Source organism: Melanerpes formicivorus, unplaced genomic scaffold (assembly GCF_026170545.1).
Source record: "Melanerpes formicivorus ecotype bairdi unplaced genomic scaffold, bMelFor1.0.p_v2 SCAF_8, whole genome shotgun sequence".
Taxonomy (NCBI): Eukaryota; Metazoa; Chordata; class Aves; order Piciformes; family Picidae; genus Melanerpes; species Melanerpes formicivorus.
This window is the reverse complement of record NW_027142360.1, coordinates 23,196,175-23,209,593: the sequence shown is the minus strand read 5'-3', so window position 1 is coordinate 23,209,593 and position 13,419 is coordinate 23,196,175. Positions and strand designations below refer to the sequence as shown.

Here is a 13,419-nt window from a genome sequence, read left to right as displayed (position 1 = left end):
TGCTTAAAGTTGTGATGTTCAGACAGAATCATAGAATTGTTAGGGTTAGAAGGGACCTCAAGGATCATCTAATTCCAACCCCCCTGCCATGGGCAGGGACACCTCACACTACATCAGGTTGCTCAGAGCCACATCCAGCCTGGTCTTAAAAGTCTCCAGGGATGAGGCTTCTACCACCTCCCTGGGCAACCTGTGCCAGTCTCACCATCCTCTTGGGGAAGAACTTCTTCCTAACATCCAATCTCAATCTACCCATTTCTATCTTTTTTTTTTTTTCCCCATTCCACCAGTCCTATCACTCCCTGACACCCAAAACGTCCCTCCCCAACCCCTTTCAGATACTGGAAGGCCACAATTAGGTCTCCTCAGAGCCTTTCCTTCTCCAGACTGAACAGCCTCAACTCCCTCAGTCTGTCCTCACAGGAAAGATGTTCCAGCCCTCTAATCATCCTTGTGGCCCTTCTCTGGACATGCTCCAGCACCTCCAGATCCTTCCTAGATAGAGTTTTTCTTGTTTCATCCGAGCTAAAGTTTGTCCTCCTTAGTTATCTATGCTTTACAGCTGGCTACCTCCAGATGGCTATCACAACTCCACCTGGCTATTTTAGGAAGCTGCACATGCTGGAGCAAAGTCCCTGCTGCCTGTTGAGTCTTTACTCCTCCTTTCTTCATTTTCCTATCTGTATGCTTCTTTCCTCTCCCTCCCCCTTCTTCATTAACTTGAAATTCTTAACAGTTTATCAACCTCTGTCCTCACAATTCCTAGAACTGAATGCAGCTGTCTGGATGGGGATGCAACAACACTAAGTTCCTCTCAGGTTTCTCAGAATACAGCTCCTTGTGGTACTATTTCTGTATAGACAGCATTAGTTCAAAATTGCTTCATGTTATGATTGTATTTCATTTCAAATGCATTGCTGACCTGCTTTCCCCTTGCTCTTGTCTGGGACTGAGGCTTACTAGATCTTCCCCTAGCTTAAGATTCATATTTGAAGAGTCTGATGTGTCCACCTGCATGTTCCTCATCCCAGCTGTGTCCTGGATATGTACTAACTTTTAAGGCTGCTGCATCTCCACTGTCCCCCTGTTAGTGCAGTTCAGTATCCCCAGGCTGGAGCAGCACACTGGCTTGGAGAACTATTACTGATTAGTTCCCAGTGATGTACTTACACAGCGCCTAGCATGGGAAGATCTTGATCCCAGCGAGGGTTTCTGGTGACACTGCAGTTGCTAAAGCCAGATCCAACACTACTTGTTGCTTTTCATGTGGGTGGCCTGCTGTTATTTTTCTTCCTTTATTTTCAGAGCTGCAGCCAGCTCCCATGGTGCAAACAGATGCAAGCCTGCTGTGCCTGTGCCAGCAGCTGCCTGGATGAGAAGGTGGCTGTCTGGTGTACATGTCTGAGCTGACTTGTTTCCAGCTAGACTGTCAGATGAGCTCACCTTCTCCTTGTGCCTAGAGAAACCAGTGTGGGGTTTTGATGAAGCCAGGTGAGTTTGTGCCCCAGGTCACTCATGGGGCAGAAACCTCTGTACAGCTGAGGAACTGTCCCTGTCTCCCATCTGTTTATAAATGGCTGTGCTCCCCTTCACCCTCTGTAAGCCTGCACAGATCTTGCTTCCAGGCATGTATTCTAGCAGCCTGCATTGAATGTTAACAGTCCTGCGATTTCCACCTTTTGTGTCTTCTGGTGTTCTGACTAGAGGTGAAGGGATACCAAACACAGGCTTTTGAGCCCTCCTAACAACACAAGATACAGACTCTCCCACTGTTGTAATTTCTGCTTAGGTACTCTGTCACCCATGATTACATGGCCACCATGGTGCTAGTCTGGAGCACCTTTTGCTCCCACATTTTGATATGTTTCTTTCCAAACTCTCTTGGATGGTTGTGCTGCTTTAGCCATGTCTCTCACACAGAGCAAGGCCTCTTGTAAGGGACCAAGTTCAGCTTGCTCAGTGGGTACCCCTTGTAGATTGTGCCTCATGTAGATGCTTTTCTTCAATACCATAACAGGCTTGGAGCTCCTGCAAGTGCTCCTTGGCCATCTGCCATACCTTGTCTGGCATGGTCTGCAGGGCAGAGCCCAGTGTACTGCTTTGGCAGGCAGCTTACAGGCTTCACTACATTGCTTCTTCATGCTCTCCATGTTCTTGAAGGAATCTTTCCTTCCTATGAGCTTTTCCTGCCCTCACCACTGTCCTCACCAAGCTCCTAGGGTACCAAAAATCTTCTTTGCTCGCAGTACCCCCTGATTAAAGTCATGCTCTTCACAAGGCAATGTAATTCATCTATTTATGCTGTGTCCCCAGTCAGCCCAGCCATTGGAACAGCCTGGTGTATGCTGCATATGTGCTGCACGGTGGTTGCTATGCTCAGCCACTTCATTTACAGCCTCAGGAATGTGAGAGGCCCTCGGGAAAATGCCAGAGATAAGAAAGTGTTTGAAAATGCCTGAAGGCACTGAGCCTTCATAGGGAAGGTATGTTGCACCCAGCAGGAGCAGTGAGGGCTAAAAACCTCAGCACAGCTAAACTTCAAAAAGAGTGAGCATAAAAAATGAGAGCACTTGTTAAAGCTAAGCTAAAAGCTGCAACTGGTAGAATGAAGTCCTTATGTGCTCCCAGCACATGCTTCAGCCATCCCACTCCCTGCAGGTGGATTGCAGGTGATGTGGGGAAGCCTGGAAATCATAAGTGCTCCCTGCCTAGGGCAATCAGGACAACATCTGGGAGTGCAGGTGCCCGACATGAGGATACTAAGCTGAGCCCAGCTTTGATGGTCCAGCAATACAATGGGGACTGGGAGTAGGATTTCAAAATTAAGCAGCCCAGTATGAGGAAATTCCAGAGTTAAGCACATGTCTAAGTTTGTGAAACTGTCTTTAATTTTAATTGCATGATACTTCTGTTCTTATACAGGCACTAAGGCTGGAAAAGACTTCTGAGATCCTCGACTTCAGCTGTCAACCTAACATAGAATCATAGAATTGTTAGGGTTGGAAGGGACCTCAAGGATCATCCAGTTTCAACCCCCCTGCTATGGGCAGGGACACTTCACACTACATCAGGTTGCTCACAGCCACATCCAGCCTGGCCTTAAAAACCTCCAGGGATGAGGCTTCCACCACCTCCCTGGGCAACCTGTGCCAGTGTCTCAGCACCCTCATGGGGAAGAACTTCTTCCTGACATCCAATCTGAATCTACCCATTTCTATTTTTTGTTCCATTCCCCCTCGTCCTATCATTACCTGACACCCCAAAAAGTTCCTCAGCCTCTCCCCATAGGGCTTGTGCTCCAAACCCCTCCCCACCTTTGTTGCCCTTCTCTGGACACCTTCCAGCAAGTCAACATCTTTCCCAAACTGAGGGGCCCAGAACTGGACACAGGACTCAAGGTGTGGCCTAACCAGTGCTGAGCTGCTGACTTCAGCAACAAGAATTAAAAAGAGATTCATAGATTCATAGAATACCAGGTTGGAAGGGACCTCAAGGATCATTTAGTCCAACCTTTCAGGGTAAGGATATAGTTTAAATGAGGTGAGTGTTTGCAGCTCTATCTTGCAGTCACAGCAACGAGAAGCAGCAAAGTGGCATTCACTTCTCAGTCATTTCTTGCTGTAGGCTAGAAACATGCTGACACTCAGCTGCATCAAGAGTTCCCAGCAGAAATAACTGGCCAAAAGATTTTAGCCCTAAGGCAGTCATGTGCACTCTGCCCAGGACAATACATCAGTCATCACACCGGGAGAAAAAACTGCTTCTCAGATGGTATCACAGTTAGTCTTTATTGCCTGTTGTTTGGAGATAAGTAGCTGGGTTTCTCTCAGGAAGAGTGGTGAGTGTCTGAATTTCAGAGCCTTCCTCAGGAGAGGGCTTTAGAATGAGAAGCTAGATCATGTGCTTTTCTCTCGCTGCATTTTGTAAGCCAGGCAGATTTGTAAGCAGTCAGGAGGTTTTTAAAACGTTTTTTTATTCATTTTTTGGTTACTTTTCTTTTTATAGTAAAAGAACAAATAACATATTACAATGCAGATAGACTTGAAGTCCTCCAACAAGCTGCTTTAACATGTTTGCTTTCTTGCACCACAGCCATCTCTCAGTGTCTGAAAAATGGAAGTTTCAGCTCATTAGAAAAAAAAACCCAACCCCAACATAGAACCTCAGACAAAACAGCTGTGAAGATGCTCTCTGACTCCCTCATTCCTCTGAAAATTCCTTACAAGTAAAGGAACAAATAGAATCCCTATTAATTAACAGAAATTGTTTGAAAAATAACTAGCAAGCTGTGTTGTCTCAAAACATCTGATACAGCTCAGCAGCCAGGCATGAGAGCTGGGGGATGTGTGCATTCCTGTTGGATTCCTCTAGGAAGGAGAATAGAGTAGTTCTCTGATGGGAGCTGGGGTTGTGGCAATCAGAGCAGGACCCTCCTGTCTGCTGGAATGCCTCAGCCCCTGGACTCAGGAGAACTTGACTTTTATCCCTGATATTTCCTGTCTGAGGATTTCACTATCTTTGGATTGCTTTCCCAAGGTCTGGTATGCAAAGGGAGCAAAAGGACTAATTCAAAGGTTCTCCTTTGGTTGTTCTGCTTACAAAAGAGGAAAAACTCAATGGACTTGATGATCTTTGAGGTCTTTTCCACCTTATTGATTCTATGATTCTATGATAGAGGTAGCCAGGCTGCACGATCCCGAACTGGATCCAATGGGCCTTTCCCCAGATAGGAGAGGACAAACTAAAAAGGTGCAATAAGGATCACATGTTACAGGATGGTGTAATGTCCGGGGAAGCAGGAGAGCATTGACATAGGAGCAGTCACATTTAGCCACAGGAAGAGAGAGCTAGCACATGAGATCAAAAAAATAATAAACCCAAATGAACTCAGTCCTCTGCAGGAAAGACTAAATAAACCATCATTTACATAAAAGGGTACTTAGGGGGGGAAAGAAAAGCCTTAAAGTGTGAGAAAGGCAGGAGAAATTGGGGGTAAGTGAAAAGAACAGACTGCCTCTGCCCAAGGAAATAGCTGTGGGCTGCAGTTAGCTAAACGGTAGCTGACTCCAGCGCTGCGACTGCGTGGAGGTTCTGAACAGCTCAGGGCTTCACTGCTGGTTCCCATGGCAGGAGTGCTGAATGCTAAAAGCTGTACTCTGGACTTCCAACAGGAATTTCTTTCAGCTCCTGGTGCTGAGGAGATATTTTTAAATGAAAGCTGCTAGCTTTTATTTCTGGAGTAACAGTAGCAGATAACTGTAGCACGGCCCAGGATTTATAGCAATGCTTTGTGCATGGGGATTGATCTTTTAGGCTGGATTTGCTCTCCTCTCCACAACCACTCCTTGCTCTCTAGAACATGTTCAGCACAGGAAAGATAAGCTGGAAGGAGGCATTTCTTGCACAATGAGGCTCATCAAGCTGAAGGCAGTGATTAAAAATGCCACCTCCTCTGATGAATGTTATGTAGCTACAATAAAGGTTGCTCACTGACTCTAAACAAACAAACAAAAGCCCTTCCTTAATGCCAGGGCAGAAGGGAATCTCAGTGCCTTCCCTGAGCATTTAAGTGGTTGTGAGTGCCTCACCAGCACTCAGGCTGCCAGAGACCAGGAGACACAAATCAATAGAGTTAAGTGGATTCGCTGTGCTTGCCTATATATACACACTGTAACCTCCCCCTGCCTCCCCACCTGCTTTGCTCTTATCTCTCTCTGGGGAACTACCATTTGCCTGTTTGTCCAGACAAGCTCCAGAGCTTGAAGTTGCCAGAGGGTGAAGAAAAAAGCCTTCCTGATGATGATGATGATGATGATGATGTGTGTGTGTGTGTGTGTGAAGGGAGACTTGCCTCATGCTAAATACAGGGAAGAGGGAGCAAGTAATGCAATATTATCTTCTGATAGATGGGGTGGGACTACTGGCACTGCCTGGTGTCAGATTGTAATGATTCTCTGCCTTCACTGGCAGCAGTCATGTCCTGGGGAGAAAATGCCTCATGTAAGTATGTATGGGCATGGGGACAGTGCAAATGTCACAGAGGGGTGTCCCATCAAAGGAAAGCAAACACCATGCCATTTAGAGTGCTGCTGCTTTGGGATTGCAACCACAAAGGAATGAACAGTAGGATTAATTCACTTAGCTACTGATCTCGGACACACCTCCTCATTTAAAATTATTAGGAGAGCCAGAGTCTCAAAGGTCATAGCTTGTGGGCAGTAGAACAGAGACAACATTTGCAAGTCCCTTTCCTCATTTGCTGATGAGGTAAATCTTGGCAGCAGATTCCTTATGGTGAACCCCTGGGGAAAGATGTCCTAAAGAAAAATTGCCTGATGTTTGAACTGGTGACTCTAATGCTGTTCTCTACAGATACACCCTCAGCAAATAATTGGTGGCCTGGCTAACATGAGGACATACCCATCAAGATCCCCTAAGGAAAGCTGTCAGGGAAGCAAGGAGGAAAGCTGAATGAACTTGCTGTAATTAGGTCTGGATATACATGCACTCCCATGCACACAGTATCTCAGCTAACCATAGAAAGATTAACCAGGGGGGGGAAAAATCAAATACAGCCTCCCTGTATCTCCACAAACAGTGAAAATCTACAACAGTGGGAGAAGCCAGAATATGGTGCAGGGAGGTATTAAGACATTTTTCAGCAGTTTCATCACATGGAGCATGAGGTCTGTTCAGGGTCCCATAAAACTTCTTTGCCAAATTAAGCTGCAAAGGACTTTCTCATAACTAGCTCTTACAAAACCACTCTGCCCATGAACATGTGAATGGGATGCAAGGGCCAAAAATAAGTGTCAAAGGTGATGAAGACCATGCTGGGATCTGTGGAGCCACCAGGTGACACCCAAAGAGATGCTGGTGCTTTAGATGATCCCGAACTGGGCCAGCTCGTGCAGTTCCAGATGGCTGAAAGCTTCCCATGGGCAAATCACTGTGATATCTGCAAAAGAGAAAGCATGAGAAAGGCATTCTGGTCACTGCACTTCTTGGATTTCTTTTGTGTTAATGGAAAGGCTGATTCACTGAGGAAACATCCAGAACAATGAGATTCCAGCTGAAGACTGAGCAAATGAGCTCTTCAAATATGATACTACCTACTAGATTGAACCAGGTCAGTGTATTTTTGCTTGTGCCATCTTTCTCTATGAGCAAACTCCAACCTGTCCTCTTGTAGTCTCTTCAGTGGCTGTGTGGTGTAAAAATTCCTTCCAGTGATGTGGTTTCTCCTGTTCTTACAAATTACCTGTAGCCAAAGTGCCATCTCCTTGAAGATATGTGCAGTCTCAAACGAGGTGCTGAAGAACTTGGTTTACAAAATTCAGGATCTGTAACTCTTTGACAGGTGCAGTTTCTATTGGTGGCTAAGCTCAGACTAGGTAAAGCTCATCCAGTGCATTTTTCTCAGTGCCTGATGGATGCATATAATCCTTCAAATTAGGATTCTGGTGCTAATACAAACACTTAACCAGCTGGGATTTAGTTCCCCTGGTTTTTGGTATTAATAGTGCAGCATTTGGCATTTCTTTGAGAACCTCATTCTGCTGAAATTCTTAGCCAGGGTATTAGGAGAAAACAAACAAGCATTTTTGCAGCCAAATGGAAGTGTTCAGAAACTGAAGCATGCCTAAACAGCCTTTCTGTCTTGTCGTGTATGCAAGCATAAGCACGAATGTGACAGCTTGTGGAGGCAGTAGCAGTCTTCTCTGGTGACCCTGAGAGCTGCAGGGAGGCCAGGGAGACAGAGGAGCCACCCAGAGAACACTCTCCCATGCTGAAGCACTGCACTTGTGTTGAAGCAGGGCATGGCAACGACATCCTGCAGTGCTTACCTGTGCCCAGTCCCTCCATGCCTGGGATGTCATCTCCAAACCTAAGGAGAAAAGAGTAGATTAGTGGTGAGTTTGGGCCAGCAGCACCCACAAAAGGGGAGCTGCCTTGCACCCTGGGAGCCAGGAAAGGAGAATTGTGGGTGAAAAGCAGAGGAAGAGAAGCAGTGTGAGGCAGGAGAGCTGCCAGCACCAGGGCACAGGGGGAAGTCTCCCAGCTCCTTGTCCAAGGAAAGATGGTACCGCAGGATACTTAGCAGTGGAGCCACCCGACTAGTTAGGCTTCTTGTCATTCCAAAATGCCTTTACCCTTTTACTCCTTTTTTAGGGGGCTTGCTCTTGAACTGCCTTGTCTGTCTCTGCTTGAACTTGGGAGGCCCCTTGCGTGGTGTGGTGGGCCCAGTTGCAGGAGTTTCTCCAGCATTGAGGTTGGCAGGTGGGTTCTCGCTCATCGCTGGGCTGCTGTGTGTGGCGGGCACACGCCTCTCTCAGAACACTCTGCCTGCAAGAGAACAGCAAGGACTGACAAATCACTCTGCTTATCATTTCTGGGTATCAGTAGTCAGGTGACAGAATTACAGAAAATAGAATTCTGACAGGATGTTAAACATAAAGCAAGCAGGTAATGCATACAAAGCAAGCTGGATAGCACTGCCTTTCATCTGACATGCTAGAATTAAGATGCCAAACAAAGGACACTTGAGCTAAGAGCATAAAAAAAACACTTAACCAAATAGTCTAATGACTTGCAGAGTCATGGAGATTTACACCTTTTATCTCTGACAGAGCTGGACTCTTGGAGACAGATTGTTGCAGCAGCTTGCCCCACAGTTTGGGTAAAATGAGAAGGTTAATGCCAATGTCGTTTGTTTTCTAGTGAGCCTTGCAACAGCGGTGCTGATGTTTGTACTTACTGGTTGAGGGCATGACTACTAGGAGCCACAAAGACACACTTATGGCTTAGAAAAAAGTCTCATCCTTGGGAATCATCATGATATACTTCACCTGTTCTTATATTTTGCCCAAGCATTACTTTTTGGGCACTGGTGGAGGTGGGATGCTGAGCTAGAGGGGCTCTTAGTCTGTGTGGAGTTGCAATTATGGCCTCATGTTTGTCAGTACCAAACTCATGGGAAATAGCACAAGAACTCTGAAGAATTATAATGAAGGCTAAGGCAATGCATTAGGGACTGACTTTTAGACAGAAGTTAACTTCTCAGGATTTAACAGAGTAAAGCCTCTAACTTTTCCTGGGATGTGCCCATTTTGGCATTTCTGAGCATTATTTCACTTTCCTCTTCTGCACCACACTGCACATGAGCCAAGCTCCACTTCACAGATAGATAGTTATCCAGGAGCAATACTTCTGTGGGAGACATCTCTTCTGCTTCAGCATGCAGAACTGCTGCACTCAGAGCCCTTTGATTTCTTCCCAGAGAGGACAGCAATAACTCTTACCAGTGCTTAAGGGGGAGCTTCCAGCTATTCATCAAATTTTGTGCTAACCAGTATGCTCGAATGGTCTGAGCAAGTGCGTTTATGGGCAAAAAGAAATGCCATTTTTTATCTGCCCTCCTTTAAGTCACATTCTGCCCCGTGACCATTACATAACTCCTGTCTCCAGGTGTTCATGCAGCCTGGTGTGCAGCCAGGCTGATGGAACTGCTGATGGACTTAGCTTCAGGATTTTGTACTAAAGACTAATCCCATTATGTCACCACAGTGCTCTGGCCTAATCCCCAGCATCACCTGCAGTGACACTCTGGACTTTTAATCTCAGAGCTATAAAAGCTATCAAAGATCTTGGTCTGGGGATTTGTTGTTGTTGTTGTTGCTGTTTTTTCTTAGCCTGAAGATAGTCCATGTCTTTTGGCTGTCCTGAAATAGACAGAGTGATGGAAAGCTTAAGCTGAGATGTACCATCCAAGCAATCCTCCTGTGTCGTTTCCACATCAGTACAAGGTGAAGAGCTGTGGCAGTCTGAGAATATTTCACCCATGACATCTTTCCATCTGTGCTGGCAGTGGGATGGATCCTAAGGGTAGCACCTAAAGGCAGGCTCCTTCTTCTGTCACTTGTGGTCGGGCTCTGTCTCAGCTGTAATATCCCAAGCAGGAGACTGGACAGGTTCCAGGAGCCCCAAATGGAGCAGCAGATGGTTGTGTCTGCAGCTGAAGTATGCACAGATGCTATTCCCCCGCCTGTAACACAACGCTTCCTAAGCACACACTGTGCCCACAAGCACAGGGATCAGCTCAGACTGTGGAAGTCACATATTTGGCTGCCATCTCTGCAGCACCTGAACAACTGCCCAGTACTTACAGCTCTATCCTCACAGCATGGTGGCAGGACAGGCAAACACTGTCACCTTCATCTGTTACAGAATGGGAATGGAGGTGCAGTGATTAGTGTGACCTGGGCTGCACTGCTGGGAGGAGTGACAAAAATCTCACAGGTTTGGTGGGTTTTTTTAGTGTCAAACTGAGAGGTGAAGGCAGTTTGGCTCAAAAAAAACCCCAAACAAACGAAACAAAACCAAACAACAACAAAAAAGTCAAAACTAAACACAAAACACAAAACAAAACCAAAAGCAAGCAAGCATGCAAACAAATCCCAAACCAAGCCATAAAACCCCACAAAAACCCAAACAAAACCCCCAAAGCAAACAAACCAAAACCAGCCAAACAAAGAAAAACATCCCAAAGCAAACCAATTTGGTGCCTCACTGCTAACCAGGAGCAATGAGGAATTCAGATGGTACTTCCAGCCAACAAAACACTTTCCATTGGGAAACTGCTTCATGGTATGTCTGCTGATGACTCAAAGTATAATATTATGCCTCAGCCTCAGGTGCAGTTCTTATCAGCAGTGTCTGTCTTGATGCTAGCTACTCCTCCTGTACTACAGGAGACAGACATTCACTTCTAAGCACCACGTTCATCTGACCTGCCAAGATGCTTGGCACCCCTCTCAAGGGTTGCTTCCAAAAGTACAACAGAAGACAAAAATCAGCTAACAGATTTCCAACCATTTGAACTGGCATACAAAACTGATAAGATGCATTTAAGCTCCATCTCCAGGTGAGTTCATGCCCTGCTTCACCAACCCCTGCTGTGTGCCAGCGTGGCACCTTAAGCACAAAAACATCCTTGAAGGTCAACTCATCTTAGTTCCTTGACTCCATGTGTGCCACCAGCCTTGATAGAGAAATGGCTAATAAGAAGACTCAGCCCTTGGAGTTTCCTTTCCCCCCAGTCTGAAGTAGTTGTATCCACCTAGCAGTTCCTCAGTAATCCAGAACTTGGTAAGTAAAAGGATCTGATCAAATCACACTGCAGTTTCTCTCTCACCAACATCAATTCAAGAAAACACACTCAAGGAAACCAAAAGAGGCAATTCCAGCACCTTCCTTGCCAACATCTCTCTACCTATTCTCTCCATGCACAACCAAAAGAAAAGGCAACTTAATGCCACATAACAGCCTCTGTTCTGCAGCAGGAATCAAGCTGCACTTCCATACCTGAGCTGCTGGGATTCATTTGCCATCACACACAGCCAAAGATGTCTCCTTTCATGCTGGAGAGGGTCCTGCCCCACAGGACAGGAGCTGCCCAGTTGCCCAACCTCAGGAACCAGATGCCCTTGCACACAAGCAAAGAGGACTGTGCAGGCATGCCAGGATCATGGATGGGAATGGAATACCCACAGCAGCTTCCCAGAGGAATCTCCCAGCCTTGTGCCTTCCCGTACCTGGGTATTTGGATAGCCTTTGGTGCCACAAGAAGCAGATGGCTTGACAAATGTTTGATGAGACTGAGTCTCCTTCTCTAGATCTCTGCAACCGCTATGCTGCCTCCTCCTAGATCTTCCTGGGCTGCCAGAATTCTTCTGCTGATGCCAGCACTGAGATGCAGCTCCTGGGCAAGAGCTGATGGCTGTGGATGTAACGGCTGGTGATGAATGAGATGTTCTCCATGCACTTCCTCTGCTCCTTCCTCTGACTAGGTGTTACCTAATTGCTCCTGACAGCGTTTCTGCCCAGTCCAGAGTTTAATCCTCTGAGTAAGGGCTTTGCTTGCATGTGAATGCTAATTATACCTAATACATGGTAATGGGCTTATCTTGGTTGCGTCAGATACCCCACCTCTGGGTTGTTGGCCAGCTTAATCATCCTTCTTTTAGCTTTCTTTGAACTTAAAGGGGCTTGGATACTCCTGACAACTGATGACTCTTTAATCTGCCCTCTCCTTAAGCTCTGATCCTCTGCGGAAAATTTCTATGACAGATAATGCAGATGCCTCACTTGTTCTTCAGTCAGATTCAGTATAGGAAATCATCTTCCCCTGTCTGAAATCTTCAGAAATACAGATTGCTCCATGGGCAATTGTCTTCATGGTGCCTCACAGGGATGTCAGGCACAGAACACCCAGGAGCCCTGGCCTTCCATACACCGAGAGTAGACAGCAACCAGGAGGAAAGACCCTTGTTTTCACATTCTTTTTAATGGGGTCCTTGCATGCTCAGCTTTTGACCTCATGACAGCCACTAGCATCATCCTTGTAGGCAGGTCTTCATCAGGGAGTATTGTATCCAGTGTAAGATGCCCGTGAGCAGTCTCACAGCTTCAGTCTCAGTTCCTTGAGCTGGCTAATTGTCGCAATGGAAAAAGTCCATGAAGGTTCAGCTCTTTCTGATCCTGTGCTCACACAGGATTTCAGACCCTTTGTTCTAGCAGAAGTTTTAAGACCAAGAATAGATGAAAGAGGATGCACTATAAAAGACAGAAACTCAATTCAAGTAGTTCTATGTTCCCACAACTGTTCTCTGCATGGAGAGCACTGGAAAGACTAACCCAAGCTGAAAGAAGCAATTTAGTAACATTGGAGATACAGTATCACACCATGTGAAGTCTCCACCAATGTCCCCTGCATGTATGACTGGACACTGGGGCAGAGAACACCAGCTGCCTGTACTGACTGCTCCTCAGGAGTCCCCCTGGTGCTGCTCCCATGCAGGCTTAACCAGCTGAGGATATAAGCAAAGGGGTGCCAGGGAGCCCTAACTGAGGGGCATGAGAAGTTGAGTGACCCTGTGGAGGGCAGAGCTGCTCACACAGCCAAGGAGCTTTGAGACAAACCACTGCTGCAGAACTTGTCCTAATGTTAGAGGAGCCAGAAAACCACCACCCAAGAAGCACAGCTCCCTCTCTTAACTGCTGGGTCTGTCCATGCTCTCCAAGAACAAACATCCATTTTTTCCCTCCCATGGGGTTTTATCAGGACATTTTTTTTCTCCTCTAGGTTTTGCAATCAGTTCCCCTTTCCTTCTCCTGTCACCCTCATTACTGCTTTGATGTCCCAGGAAATACTTACAGTGCCAAGGGCTCCTCTCGCAAACCATTCACTGCCTGTCCTCCAGCCTGCGTAGAACGAGTCCCCAGGTGTCTTTTCTCCTCCATATATACCCTGCCACCAGGTGACATCAGGGCACCAATCGTGGGTGGCCTCTGCAGGGTGTAGGGGGGGGACACCTACGGGGAGTGCTGTGATCCGGTCACTCTGGAGGCACAGCTCCA

At 46.6% G+C, this 13,419-nt stretch overlaps 1 protein-coding gene across 2 annotated transcripts; it reads right to left on the bottom strand.

The window, feature by feature from the left end:
* Positions 1–3,954: 3,954 nt before the first annotated feature.
* On the bottom strand, positions 3,955–13,296 carry PDE6H (phosphodiesterase 6H). Of its 2 annotated transcripts, none has more exons than XM_068142702.1 (4): positions 13,217–13,296; positions 8,154–8,346; positions 7,848–7,888; positions 3,955–6,958 (listed from the first exon to the last, which is right to left on the bottom strand). In XM_068142702.1, the coding sequence occupies exons 2-4, from the start codon at positions 8,294–8,296 to the stop codon at positions 6,882–6,884; spliced, it is 261 nt and encodes an 86-aa protein (XP_067998803.1). In that variant the 5' UTR covers positions 8,297–8,346; positions 13,217–13,296; the 3' UTR covers positions 3,955–6,881. The 2 variants fall into 2 exon arrangements, with proteins under 2 accessions (XP_067998803.1, XP_067998804.1); XM_068142703.1 differs by lacking the exon at positions 13,217–13,296 and adding an exon at positions 11,595–11,873.
* Positions 13,297–13,419: the final 123 nt, after the last annotated feature.